This window comes from Phalacrocorax aristotelis, chromosome 8, assembly GCF_949628215.1.
Source record: "Phalacrocorax aristotelis chromosome 8, bGulAri2.1, whole genome shotgun sequence".
NCBI lineage: Eukaryota > Metazoa > Chordata > Aves > Suliformes > Phalacrocoracidae > Phalacrocorax > Phalacrocorax aristotelis.
Genome location: NC_134283.1, coordinates 4,774,276 through 4,789,271, shown reverse-complemented (window position 1 = coordinate 4,789,271; position 14,996 = coordinate 4,774,276). Strand labels below are relative to the sequence as shown.

At 39.0% G+C, this 14,996-nt stretch overlaps 1 protein-coding gene across 2 annotated transcripts in view; it reads left to right on the top strand.

The window, feature by feature from the left end:
- The window catches only part of CDH13 (cadherin 13), a 515,166-nt gene that overhangs the window by 414,052 nt on the left and 86,118 nt on the right, over positions 1–14,996 (top strand). For both annotated transcript variants that reach the window (XM_075101278.1, XM_075101277.1), the window contains exon 8: positions 6,172–6,312. In XM_075101278.1, the coding sequence (XP_074957379.1) occupies positions 6,172–6,312 (141 nt within the window). The remainder of the gene's footprint in view (positions 1–6,171; positions 6,313–14,996) is intronic.

Here is a 14,996-nt window from a genome sequence, read left to right as displayed (position 1 = left end):
TTGCATTGTTACAGAAAATACTAATATCCATGGGATAGTAAAAAACACCCTTTATTGGTAATAAGTATTAAGATAGCCTGAAAGGATACTTAAAACCCTTACAAGAGTTTTGAACATTGTGTATGTTAATTGTTTCCCAAACAGCATTTGTTTTGATCTTAGCAGATAATTAATGTGATTTTGGGAATTTCTATTGCCCCCACTTTTTTTTTTTAGACAAAGCACTGAAGCACCAGATGAAGGCTTGGGTGTTATGATACAAAGTGTGCCCTTTCGTGGGCATGCAAGTCATAGGTGTCTTACAATGACTGGAGAGCACTGGATGAAGACCTAGCTAAAGGCACTTCATGGGGGACACCCAGACAGGAAACACTGAAGAGCTGGTTTCTGGAGTCCTGTTGTTTTCCAGATTTTGGTGCCTCTCTGCAGCTTTTAGCTGGGTGCTGATATGAGGCAGGGCCTCACAGCCTGAAATCCTTAGCAGGATCCTAAAATTCACTAAAAGAGAAACTACAAAATATATGGAGTTGTGTAGCAGGCTGATGATGTATAAATACAAAAGGGAAAAAATATGTTTACCAAAATTATTCTTTTTCAACGCCCCTAAATATAGTTTAAATATCAGTAGTAAAAATAATGTTGTGAAGATCTACAAGGAAATATGGTGAACTCATGTTTAAATATCTTTGAATTATGGATTAAATAAAAGACTAAAATAGCCTAAAATTCTGAACTTGATCTATTTTCACATGTTACAAAGAAGGTTAAGCCTTGATATAAATTCTTCTTAGTTTAGCTTCAGCATCGCAAAGGGATTTACAAATGCCCCATAGTGTGTCCTTCCAGAAAATGTATTATCTCCTGAAAGTAACTAGGTAGTTATATTGGAAAAACAGAAAACATTATTTTAGTAAATAGGTTTCCCTATGTACATAGTTTCTGGCTGACTCTTAACAGTGACCATGATTTCAATTTTCAGCCAGAATGAAGTGCTTTTCATATATGTGTGATCTATATGCCAATTTTATAGATTAGTTTTAGTCATAACTGCTTCAGGTGTCAATGGCAAAAAGAGGTCTTTGTAACAAGAGTTTCCTCATGCTCCTTCTGGTGAATCTGCGTTACTTATTCTTCCTTTCTTTATATTCAAATAAAAAGTCTGACTGAAACTTTTTGAACCTCAGAAGTTAAGCAGAACTAGTTTTTTTCCTACGTCCTCCCACAACCAAAAGTAAAGTTGCCAGGGCCATTGAATCTAGGTAAACAATCATTCACTGCTAGGATATGCTTCTTCAATACAGCGCCAGAGTGTGATTTCTGTTCCTCATTTTGGTGCTACTTTTTGTGATCTTTACCAAGTCATTAAGACCTTCAACCATCTTAGTGAAAACATCAACTTCCTGAGTAATTGCACTCCTTACCAGATAAATAAACAAGGGGAGATACATTGGTCACGCTTCTAAAAGCTTTGGACATCTGAAATTGCAGACAGGGGACTTGTTGTTCTAGCAATACCAAGGCTCTAAGAGTTCATGTACAGAACTGGAAATTTAGGACTTGGACATGTTTGAAAATACCAGTGGTCACCTAAGGGTCCTAAGCCTTCCTTGTAATCATGCAAGTAGTTCCATTTGTTTCCATCCTACATTTTGAGTCCTACCATACCGAAGATGGTGTCAATTCAGTTGAATTTAAATGGCACATGAATGCCTTGTAGCCTGCAAATGACAGCCCATACCAAGGCTTGGACTGTTACTGTGGTGTGAAATGCTATCCATGGCTTGCTTCTTTTAAGTCACTGGTAGTTTTTTATTGTATCTGTAGGGAATATTAAAAGATTAAGACTCAGCAGAAAACTGTCGTTATCTGGTTTCATTCAGCACTACCTAAAAGTAATCACTTGGTTTGTTCTACCTGTGTATATCTGCACTGAACTGTTTACTTCCCTCTGTTATTATTAGATCCTGCCGGCTTTGTCAGGAATCTGAAATCTGAAAAAGCACCTTTCTGGCCTGTTGCTGCTTACCAGTGCTGAACCAGTTATGTCCGGGCAGCAGGGGAGTAAAATCTGGCAGGAGTGTTAACACTGGTGAGAATGGCAGTGGGTGGAGGTTCAAAGAAAAACACTCAAGGCACAGCTCACCTCCTTGGCAAACCAAACAACTTGCCAGTGTCACCCCTGCCGTGGCTAAATGACTAGAGTGAAAATTTATGGGGAAAGGAATGGTTCTCCTGCTGTAATTAGACAAACCCTCACAACAGCGTTACACTCCACAAAGTCACAGTTGATAAATAATAAGCCACACAGACTGCGACTTAATTATCATTTATTAAAATGAACATTAATAATATTATCCTTTTTAGCTGTAGAACCACTTTGTTGAGAGTTGTTATATATTTATATTGCTAACATCTCACTATCCAAATGGTATTAATTGGATTGTTTTTGCAAGCGTGTGCTTCAGGGCCTAGGTCACTGCTTCGAGAAGCAGGGGGCCTGGGTTCAGTGACAGGCAATGTCACCATGGGGCAACAGTCTGAGCGACTGCAGGGTCCCAAAATGCCACCACTAGTGAGTGCTGCATTTACCCCTAACCTGCCCAGTGTAGCAGGGGTGGAGAAGGTGAAGGAAGGCTGCTTTTCCTCCTCCACTGCCCCCCTCCAGGAGCGCTCATTTTTCACAAGATGGGAGCAAGTGCAGAGAGAGACAGCACTGGGGTAAAAGGCCTGAAGCCTGTGAAGAGGGAAAAGGTGAGGAGTTGCCATGACTGCAGCCCCTACCCTGGGGGTTGCCCCCACACAGACCCTGGCCCTCCACAGCGTCGTCAGCTGAGGAACAGGGTTAGTAAGAGCACAGGGACCCATGCCCTGCCCACAGATCCCCACTCCTGTATCCCCGGATTTCCCAGTACTGTGATAAATCATACAGATCCAAATAATTGCTACTAGTGCCTGAGTTAACTGGGCGAGAATTACGAGAAATGCTAAGAAGTCCTTTACATGCAATCTCCTAGTGTAAAGAGAGCTTCTGATGGGAACATGCCTCTGCTCTCGGGTTTGGATCTGTTAGGAGTTACTTTCTCTAACAAAGCAAATATTTGGTGACAGAACTAGATGTAGAAAGTGCTGCATAGCAAGCAAGTGTGAAGTATTCATAATGATATGAAATACTACTCAAAATTCAATGTTTTTCACATTCCGTTGCGAGCTTAAACATTGGACTCCTGTCATGGAAATTTCTGCTGCAGTAGACACAATTTCTAACACAAATGGGCTTGCTTTCAATAGAAAATGGGACAGTTTTCAAAGGAAAAAAGGCCAATTTGTGAGTAAAAATGGGCCTCTTTCTGAGCAAAGCAGCTTATAAACATGAAGTGATAAATGGCTTTGCAAGTTTTGCATACAATAATAACAACTTCCTAATCAAAATAATGAAAAAGTTGCATCTAGGAGATGGGAGAGAAGCTCCATTCAGGTTTTAATACATTGAAAACATTTTCAAAAATAAATATATGAAAACTGTAAATTTTGTTCTGCTCTGTAATCTGAATTTGTGTTGGAGACATGTCAGTAATATTTCTTTGCATATTTTCATATGATGTTGTAAATCAAAATCCTGTTCTGAGTTTGCTGCCTTCTGAGATGAATTTTGTGCAATAATGTTGTAAGACTTAAGGAAATTCATTTCTTAGGATCCCCTAAGTGGCAGTGGCATCTGATTTTCTAGTAGTCCATATGTTTTTAGAACTAAATATATCTTCTCCTTGACTCATTGATTTTACATGCAAATATATTGCTTTGTAATAGATGATCTGATGAGCAACTAATATGGTTGCTTCCCTCATGGTCTAAAAATGCTTCAAGATCCAAGTACTAAGGAATTGGGGTCTCCCTCTTACACATTGTCCAAGAAAGGTGTTGTGATGTACCCTGGAAAATGCATAATGCAAAATGCACTCTTTAGTGAATGTTTTCAAATCACTCACTATAGAGAAGATTGTGTGGCCTGAGAGGTTGCTTTGCTAAGCAAGAGATGAGAAATAAGTCTTTTAAAATTTTAAATGGTGAGATACAGACTGGGGGATGATGGACTGGGAGCAGCCTGGCGGAGAAGGACTTGGGGTTACTGGTGGACAAAAGGCTGGACATGAGCCAGCAATGTGCGCTTACAGCACATGTGGCCAACCATGCTCAGGCTGCATCCCCAGCAGTGTGGGCAGCAGGGGAAGGGAGGGGGTTCTGCCCCTCTGCTCCGCTCTGGGGAGACCCCCCTGCAGCGCTGCACCCAGCTCTGGGCTCCTCAGCATGGGACATACACGGGCCTGTTGCGGTCGGTCCAGAGGAAGGCCACAGAAGTGATCGGAGGGCTGGAACACCTCTGCTATGAGGACAGGCTGAGAGAGCTGGGGTTTTTCAGCCTGGAGAAAAGGAGGCTGCGGGGAGACCTTATTGTGGCCTTTCAGTACTTAAAGGGGGACTATGAGATGGGACAGACTTTTTAGCAGGGCCTGTTGTGATAGGACAAGGAGTAATGATTTTAAACTAAAGGAGGGTAGATTCAGACTAGGTGTAAGGAGGAAATTCTTTACAATGAGCGTGGTGAAACACTGGCCCAGGTTGCCCAGAGAGGTGTTTGATGTCCCATCCCTGGAAACATCCAAGGTCAGGTTGGACGGGGCTCTGATCAACCTGCTCTAGTTGAAGATGCCCCTGCTCACTGCAGGGGATTGGACTAGATGGGCTCTAAAGGTCCCTTCCAACCCAAACCATTCTATTATTCCATAGGGTAAGCCCTGCTTCAGCTTTCTTGATCCTGCTTTATGAGGCAGTGTATGGGTGGTAGTCAGAGATCACTGTGCTGCTGTACAGAGTTTCACACCAGTTGTTGCCTCCTTGCATGTTAATTCTCTGGAAAAGAGTTAGATGAAGGACATAGGATGAGTGATATCAAAGACGAGCAGGCTTGGTTCTTGTAAACACAGTTGGCTGTTAGAGCTGGTCCAAGGTTAAAAAAGCCCTCTAGCAGTGGTGTCCTAGCCACCCTTTCAGGCATCATTTTGTCACTTTGCCCCTGAGATCGAGACTTATTTTTCAAGGAAGGTTTGAAAAAACATTTCTGAGTACACGTGATATTCTTACCATATAATTTTAAAGGTGACTGCAGCACTTTCCCATCTGTGTCCTCCATTGAGGATGCAGCACATATGGTTTTCGGGCAGATGGTTTTATATAAGGCAGCCATATGCATTTTAATTAGGTGCCCAGTCTTGTCTCCAGTGAAATCCATGTCAGAATTCTCTATGAGTTCCATGAGAGTAGGTTCTGATGCTGATGATAGCTCCCTTTGATGGGATGTATTACTACCCTGTTGTCCAGCGTACAAACAGATGCACTTTCACGCCTGATGCAAAAGGAGTGAATTAGAAATTCTGTAACGTTCCCATTGCAGAGCAGTGCCCACCAAATTTTTTTCAGAGTTATGGCTGGCTTTCGAGGATAGCTTTTGCTCTGGACCTATGCTGTCGGGTTCTACAATAGGTAGGCAGTCAGATGAGTAACCATGACATTGAAATTGGATATCATATATGTAAATCGTTAATGTTACTATACACATTTGCTTTGTACAATAACTGGCAGTCATTGCCCATTTAAGAAACTTCTTTCTTGTTTCTTACAGTGAAGCAAACTTAGATTACCATTCTAAATGTTAGTGCACAGAATTAATGTGATTTAATAAAATAAAGTGAATTTATATGTAGATTGTGACATTAGTATTTAATTATGTACCTATCATAACACTGATGAAGCAAGCTGCTAAATATTGGTGCAATGAAGTGAGAGCTTACTTTTAAAGAGCAGGTATATTTTAATTTCTTTCCTCTTTCCTAATGTCCTTAAATAACGGGATAGTTTATGTACCATTTACCAATATCCACCTGTATTCCTTCATACTGTATTGCAAATGATGTTTCCAATGTAGCAGCTGCAGCTCATAGAAAGCTGTGCTGTTTTGGTAAAACACTGTGATAACAGATCTATTTCTACACTATGTTTTATCAGCTCAAATTAAGTTTTAGATTTTTTTAATTCATTATTTTAATGAGAATTAAAAGTAGCATGTAATCTATTCTGGGGTTGTTTTTAACCTTTCCTTTTCTATTATTTTTCCAGACTATGGAAACCCCGAAATATGAACTAGTGATAGAAGCTAAAGATATGGGTGGTCTTGATGTGGGACTTACTGGCACAGCAACTGCCACTATTCTTATTGACGACAAAAATGACCATCCACCAGAATTTACCAAGAAGGAGGTAAGAGAATGCCATCCGTGTTCTACAAAATGGTGCATGAAATTGTAATTAGCTTGTTTCTAAATATAAAAATGTTCCTTAATGGCAGAAAATACCTAAAGACATCTTTTTAGCTCAATGTGACAGACTTTCCTGGAGCTGCTCTTTTTTCTTTTACATTAATAAACTTGTGTGTATCATTTCCAAAACAGAAGGCAACCACAAGGAAAAAGTTTATGTCAAGAGATATCATTCAGAGGTTGGCTAGCAGGGTGGAAACTGGTAAAATAAGTTTGCTAGTGGCAAATTCGTTATTTTGCGTCTGTGGAGGAAAACAGAAAATTCCCTCCTACCTAAGTTCTATCTTAGGGCTTTTGATGGTCAGGGACAGGGATGAAAACAACATATTTTGTCCCAGCTTCACCTGTGAGCCAGCAGGTGTTGAGAGTTCTGTAATGAAAGCTGTAGTCCTAAAAACTTTACATTTAACCTACAGGTGGAATTTGCAGGGAAAGTTATTTTTTTCCCCCCTGCAAGTTGAATTCCACTGAAGAATGGTGAAAAGTCAGAAAAAAAAAAAAACAAACCAAAAGAAAAGATATTCACTGCCTGCAGGAGAGTGTAATAGTGCTACAGCGAAGTTGCTGGTTTCAGGCAAAGCATCTACCAAATTTCCTGCCCTTCCCACTCTGCTCCCTTCCCTCCCCTCCATGTATTATTAGTCTGATTTTATTTTTTATTTTTTTGCCCCTGGTATCTGGAGAGAATTAGAAATGTCAACACTTTTACCTAATAACAGCTCGTTTGGATTTTGCTGTAAAAGTTTCCTGAGGCTCTGCAGATTTTAAGGAATATTCTCAAATATGAGAAAAAAGCATGAGAGGTGCTGATTTTAAGGTAATTTTAGAAGAAGTAAAGGAAAGGCTTTTGCTATAAAAGTATTGGTTTTCTCCTTAAGGTATATTTTTACCTTTTTAAATTTTTTTTTCTGGTTTAGTTTTAGTGGTTTGTCAAGACATTATTTTAAAACAAATTACTGCAATTTTACTTGAATAATGATTTATTTTATAAATGCAAACTGGATAACTAGACTAGAAAAAGGATAGACAAGGTTTAAAAAAAAGGGAAGAAGAAATAAGAAGCAATGACAGTTTTGCTAACAGGAATATTATTTTTCAGTGGCAATAGCTATAATTACTGAAGTAAAATGCTTTGGCAAGAGCATTTCAGTCACCTGAAAAGTACCGTGGAGCGCCAGATCCAAACCTTTCCAAGTGTATGGGTGATAACTAAGCAGCTTTGATCAAACTTTTACTTCCCTTAGAATTACCCTTTAGATCAGGCTTTCAATACTCTGAGAGCTGTTTCTGACAATTAATAGTTAATTTTAAGTATTTTACTTTTTTAGCCCTTTGGAATATAACAATGTAAAAGGACGACTCTGTGTATTTAGAAATAGGAAGTAATTGTATTAATATTGATAGCAACTCATGCCATTCAGAGTCCTACCTACTTGAATTTCCAGACTTTGAGATTTCTTCTTTTGAAGAAATCTTTTATAATTATATTTCCTGTTTAATGTAATAGTTTTCTCTGGTGATTTGTGTGTGTTAAAAAAATTGGGTGCCTGCTTAGCCCTATATGTACTGTTAGACAGTGCCTATTTCTGCGGAAATTCAGAAATGTTTATAAATTCAGTTTATTCAGTGATCAGAAAAGGTACTCTGTATCCTTGAAAGTCTGGTGGGTTCAGTATAAGAAATAAAATAGCAAGTATGAAGAGGCAGCATTATGTAGCTTTCTTTGAAAAGTCCGGTCTTACACGTTTTTCTTGCACTTCATATGACATACAAATTCTCCTATAGAGAAACTGCCTTTTTTTTTTTTTTTAATACATTGTGACATGGTTTTGAACCATTCACTATTTAGACATGTTAATGACCTCAGAAATCTTCCCTCTGCCTTGCTGAGTGATGTTCTTATTCCATGAATAAGGCAGGAAAAGTCAGTCTATAGAGGTATGGTGTCAGGCCCTTTAGAAACATATGCTTTATTTAAAATAAGTAGTGTAAGAAGAGGGAGAGGGTCTCTTAATAGAGCTTATGCCACTTTATTTGGCTTACTGCTTAAAGTACCTCATTACTGTATTTTAATACCGGTCACATACCACATGCTGCAATACTGTTGGTTTGAAGAAGACTTGAAAGAAAAAGACGTATTCTGCAAGATAACTTTTGAAGTAGAAAGCTCAAATTCAGTAAATCCGAAGGTTTGATTTCAGAGTGCATCTTCTTTTATCTACTTAGAGACTGGCTGCTTTAGGATTGGGTTCTTATGGTATTGACATGTTTTCCCAGCTCTCTTCTTTCTCTTTAAAGATACTTCTCAATGCCTTTTTCCCTTTTGTAAAACAAATGCTTATTTACTGGCCTGTGGTTTTTTTCTGCGAGTATAATTTCTACCTCAGATAGCTCTACCTCTACCTCTGTTTGTCATATGCTGTTGATGTAGCTCAATTAAGCCAAGTTTTCAGTGTGTTCTCTTAATCTGTAAACACGGGCCAAATTCATTCCTTATTTGACACAGTGAAAGCCAATGAAGTTATGAGAGCTGGATTTGGTCAAAAGTACAACACTGGGTACCCCAGACTGTGCACTAAATGGTGTTTTGTAGAATGCATTATTAGATATATCTTAATAAAGATATCAATAATATTAATGCCAAGACAGAATTTAATGATTTTTTTCATAACTTTCTTGAAAGTTGAAAATGTCTATATTTCTATATATTTCTGTTTCCAAGAAGTCTTATATGTGTGAACAGATATTTCTTTGAGTCCTCAGTGCGAGGCAATCTCAGCCATACATGAGCATGTCTCTGTCCATTGAAGATGAGTTTTAAGTTTTGACACTTGGCCAATCTCTGCCTCTTTTTTGCTCCAGAAACAAGTTTATGGATCTGCCCCTAAGCAACGATACACTTCTGTGTACTCCTATTTACTGTGTTTATTCCTTGGAGGTCAAGTCCTTACACACCTATTAAAAATGCTCACTAACGGGCTTTATTCGGTGTTTTCAGAAATGTCTAAATGCTCCTTAGTTGCTGTATGCAGTTTTGCAGTAGCCTCTGCTAGGTTTATGTAGATCTTGCTGGAAGAGGGGGTATTTGTCTAGTAAATCTGTTCTTCCATCTGCTATTTTTTTCCCCTGCATACCACATTCATGCCATTCTGATGCAGTTGTGGCCTTCGTTCTTAGGGAAAAATTCATTGATGGTGTGTCAGGGCAGAAGATGAGCAAACCTGGCTGTGATCCAACATAGCACTTCCATTAACTTCAGAAGAGTAGTTTAAACCCTTGAGGTTCTAAGCATGTGTCAGATACTTTGATGGGCTAATGTATGAGACACTTCTTTGTGGGATTCAGCCCAGTTAATTATTCTGTTACTGCCCCATCACTCTACACGCCTCCAAAATATCTGCCTTGTTCTATTTCACATATATACTCACCCTTACTGTTCGTAACAGGCTCTGAGCAGAGCAAAAATCTATTCAGACATGCAAACAGTACCCTCTTCCCTCTAGGGGTTTCAATAATTTCATCTTTAATGCCTAAAAGAGCAATGTTTTAAGAGCTCCTCCAAAAATCCCAGGTGAGTTAACAAGGTCTACCTTTTAAAAGGTCACAGTGGCCGAGGTATTGTGCCAGGCTTAAATTACAGAGTATTAAAATAGAGATACTTGTAAAGTTAGTGGCCTCTCTTTCAGGAAGTTTTTTAAATTTACAACCCTATTTCTATAATATGAAAGAGTTTTTAAATTAATTTTGTGAATTATTGCTGAATACAATGTGAATTTTATATCACAAAGAGCAATTTGGCATTTTCTTTCCAGCAAGTTAACAGTTTGGGCTCAACTTCTGTTCAGCAGCAAGGGATTACTTATGTGAAAGTAAGAAATGAAGCAAAGCAAGGAGCAGGAATTGATCATTCTGGAAAATCTGGTACCTGGTTTGTGCACTGCAGGATATTCAAACTGTGTGGGAGTGTGTTAGACTGAGTGAATGCTAATAGTGCTGAGTAATGTTTTTATACCTAGCACATTAAGAAAAATTAGAATTATTTTCTTGTGGCACTTTAACAATTGGCGACAGACCATTGCAGTGTTGTATGCCTGCAAAACAGTGATTTTAGTCTACGGTTAATGTCACTGTGGCTGAAGTGTGATAAAAACTAGCAACGTAGCATCTGCTGGAAGGCACGTGCTGGCAAATACTTCTCTTGTATCTGTTCCTTTAGGCGCGGTTCTGCCCAGATCTTCCCTAAGACCCGGTGGAGGAGAAAACATTGTCTCAATATACAACAATAAGGATTTCACCCCTTCCTGTTTACTCTTCCTCTTCTGAAAAATAGTACAACGAAATCTATTTCTGGTCTTATACCATTACTGAATGCAAAGTATGTGCTCAAAAATGGGATTCCACTGAGTATATTTTCCTCCCTCTTCTGGCCTCTGTCCTGATTTTTTTGAAGTATCTGTCCCCAGGGAAGAAGCTTCTGTTGCTGCTCTTCAGTAATGCTTTGTCTTTCTTTAGTATCGGATATATTGTCTTTCCTTGGTAAATCAGGTCTTTGAGAGAAGAACACAGTGATGTGGTTTAAAGGGCTGATCCTTCTACAGTCCACCTACTTCTCACATCTGTCCTTCACCACAGATCTGGGACAGCAGCACATCTCTAGTCACACACTGAAAAGCAGTGGGACTTGTCAGAGTGCTCTCACCTGCTCGTAAGAGAGACTTCACTTGGCCAGGGCACAGTCTCATTCCTGAGACAATTCCTCTTCCTGCCAATTCCATCCTCACCTTCAACTTCATCCATTTCTAGGTCAAAGCAATGTAAAATAGAAAGAATTCTGTCATGTCAGGAAAGTAGGATTTGGGAAAATATTTTTCCTAGGTTAGATTTTAGGAATATATGATCTTACAAATGAATTTTTCCAGTTAAATAAAGAAGCTTGCTTCCTGTGAACAGAATAAAATTTGTGTAATTCGACAAAACATCACCACAGTGAAATTTGAGATATACTAGTGCTGTGAGTCTTAAGTGAAAAATATTATTTGCTCACATTTTGAATACCTACTGATAAATGGTTTATAAAAGAATAATAAATGACTAATGTGTGCTTTAATAAATGATTCATCAATTCCTATAGAGACCTGTAAGTGAATAGGTTGCTTGTCACCATGATTTATGATGACTTCCAGCACTGTCTTCTGATTCAGTTATGCTACCCACTGGGGTAAAACAGCCCCTGGAGTACAATATGTATCTCTGTCTGCTCATGGTTCAAAGAGGATATAAGACTTTCAGAGCACCATCTGCAGAGATTTATTTTTGAGCTCAGGCTGTCGAGAAACACACTTGTAGCTTTGAGAGTCCCTGACTTGATTCTTGATATTAGTTAAATCATACTGAGGACCAAATACTGAGCTAAACGCACTTATAAGGTTCCTCCTGGCTCTCTTTTCCATACCACTTTTACAAACATTTCTCTCTTAGACATGATATTGTTATTTTCCATCCTAGATATAACTTAACAACACCGACCACACTGACACTGTCCATTCAGTTTGCACATTTAAAACCAACAAATCTCACCTCCCTTTCTTCTGTGATCTGAAAGTCAACCCTGGTCCTTCTTATCTTGTCTTACAGGAAAAATGTTGCCTTTTGGGACTCCTAATTAATCTTATTGCTTTCTCTGTGGGTCTTGCCAGTGAGCTGGACCCTACCTTTGGGCCCTAGCAATTCTGTTAACGGTAGATGATTCCCCTGTAACCCCCTCCTCTAGACCCTTAGATCTGATTTGGAGAAATCACTAGTGAGGACCACAGCTGGCTGAAAGAGTGCTGTCCTTTGACTAGCACACAGTTCAGGGAGCATGCAGGGCACCAGCCCTCTTCCACTTTCCAGCTAAGAGGGAAGTCAGTGTGTAACCCCGACTGAACAGAGGGAGAGACCAGCAGGAGCTGCCAGCATGGCTCAGCAAGGTGTTGGGAACAAGCTGAGTTGGCTTTTTCCCATTTCACATACTGTTCTCTCATGCCAGATGTTGGAAGGCCACACAACTGAGCTGAGGTACTTGAGCAGCAATAAGTAGAACTGAACAGATGAGAAGAAGCTGTTGCCAGGCTAGTAGTTAAGAAATAGAGCTGTAGTATGGCCTAAATGTTGTGGGAATCAGTCTTGAATTCTAGCAGCCTGTTCAAATTGGAGCAAACTCTTTCCAGTACTGCTTTGTCACGAGAAAGAGTTTTGTGGAATGGATGAAACTATTTTAGCAAAATCACATGAATAACATGCATATTGGAATTTCCATTTGGCTCCTATTTTTGGACTGTGAGACAATTTACATGCAGAGACAGCAGAATTCATACAGAAACTCAATGGAGCAGGACAAAGCCTCTACAGCTGTTAGTAAACTTTGGCATAGAGGACAGCTTCATGATGGCTAGGGTTCATCAGAGATGAGCTCTTTGGCCATCCTTGTTTTTTCTAGAGCGGTAAATACAGCTAGCAAGGCTCCTGAAGCATATTTCACCCTTCAGAAACCCCCTACACTAGATAAATATTTGCACTGACCTTTTCATTCAGCTTTACTTCCACTTCATACTCTTGTAGCAGTTCACTAACCCACTTGACATATCTGAAGTTCCAAAAGGTCCCCAAAAGCCAAGAAAGACATTACCTGGTATATTTTTTTTTCACATGTGAAAGGTAGAATTCAGAGATAATTTCTCTGGTCATGGAAAAGAGAGGAAATGGGATCAAGGCAGGATTGCTGTTCCTATGTCATCGTTGTAAGATTCCTGCATCACCTGTTCTTAAAATATCCAGAGATCGAAAATCAAAAGGCTCCTCAGTCTGTTCCTGCACCAGCCTTAACAATGAAAATTTCTGCATAGCTTGATCTGAATTTCCTTTGCTAGAACTTAAAATCATTACATCTTCTCTTATTCTCATAGATATGGAGGACAGATTATGCCCTTAATATCTCTTATATTCTCATGCAAACAGGACTATCCATGAAGAAGACAACTTTATAACTCAGGATTTATTGTCTGTTTCTTAAAATAAATCAATAACACTTGTGTTAAACCTGTGATACTCATGATTTTTTCCCACAAATATTAACCTAGCAGTTTCAGTGAAACAGAAGAGATCAAGTTGTCCCATAACTGACGTGTGTTCTTTAATGTTTAAGCCAAGGCAAAGATGTAGATGTATATGTTTTTCTACTAGAGTCCATTTGCAAAGTATCTGTTAATTTAGTTTAGAGAGTATCTATTAGTCAAATGAAGAGCTATTTATTAAATCCACGTGAAAGGAAACAAGCATCTAAATAGTGAGGAATATTTTATTTTCTAAATGAAGACTGCGAGCATTCTGTTCTCACTGCAGAAATAACATGATATTTGAAATTCTCAGTAAAGTTCTGTTAACTGTACCATTTCTTCATGGTTAATAATAGGCCACTACTGTCAGTGGCGTTAAAGGCCAAGGCATTCAGAGTTTTCTTAGTTGTCATGAGCTGCAGAACAGATTTTCAAAATCACATAAGCAGTTTAGGAATCTCAGTATCTAAATAGTATAGGTATTTAGACTCTTTTTTTTTTCCCTGGAAATAATTTTAGATGTCAAAGATAAAAAGAGCTTATTTGACTTAAAAAATAGGTATACAGACATCTAATTCCCATGGAGTTTGAAAAGCTGGTTTTAGGACCATAGATTGCTTTGACTGTCAGTACTATCAGGATCTTAGATGACTGCCTATCTTCTAAACCTAATCACTTTCAAATAACTTAGAAAAATGCCTGTGATCAAGAAGAATGTTTGTTAATATTTCCAAGGTGGGTTGTGGTGGTACCAGACTAAGAACATCTGGAGGAGTTATGTAAACAATCTGGCTATCTGGATAATGCAATTACCTTTCGGGGGCTTTTTTCCCTTCTTCAATATTATGTGTCAGCTCTTATCAGAATTAGCTGGTCCGAGGCTTCTCATGTGATGAGAAATGCTCAGCACCACTCGGGACTGAATTACCAATGACCTTAAAAGCAAATACTCTGCTGTGGCGTTGCAAGTAAGAATAGAATAATTTTAGAGAAAGAAAAAGAAATATGCTTATTCTGTGCATTGGCTGAAATAGAGGACTGTTCTGCAAAAAACGGGGTTTGGAAGACCAGCGTTTCCTGTACTCATCCAGATTCATACTGTGTGCGTAGTAATTTGTATTCATGTGGCTTTGAGCAAGCTATCTGCATAACCAGTGTAAGCACTTTGTTCAAGAACTTTTGCAAAACATGTTTAACACTGAGTCCATCCACTTATCACGTAATTAGAGCTGGATACACTGCATAGCAGTAGGCAGCAGACTTCCACATTTATCTTTGCTTGCGAGGGGTGAGTTCATTGCTTTGTTTCTCTCCACCAAGGTCATGAAATACATGAAGTTGTCTGTTTAATCTCCAGATAAACACATTTCAGTGGTACATAAAACAACAGAGTGCCTGCTTTATAATCTGAAAGCAGCTGAGAAACACTTGTATAAGTACAGGAAAGGTTCTATGAATAGAAATGATCATTCAAACAGTGTGAAATTGGGAAGGAGCACAAAGGCACTTCGCTGCTTCTCCAGATCTGATT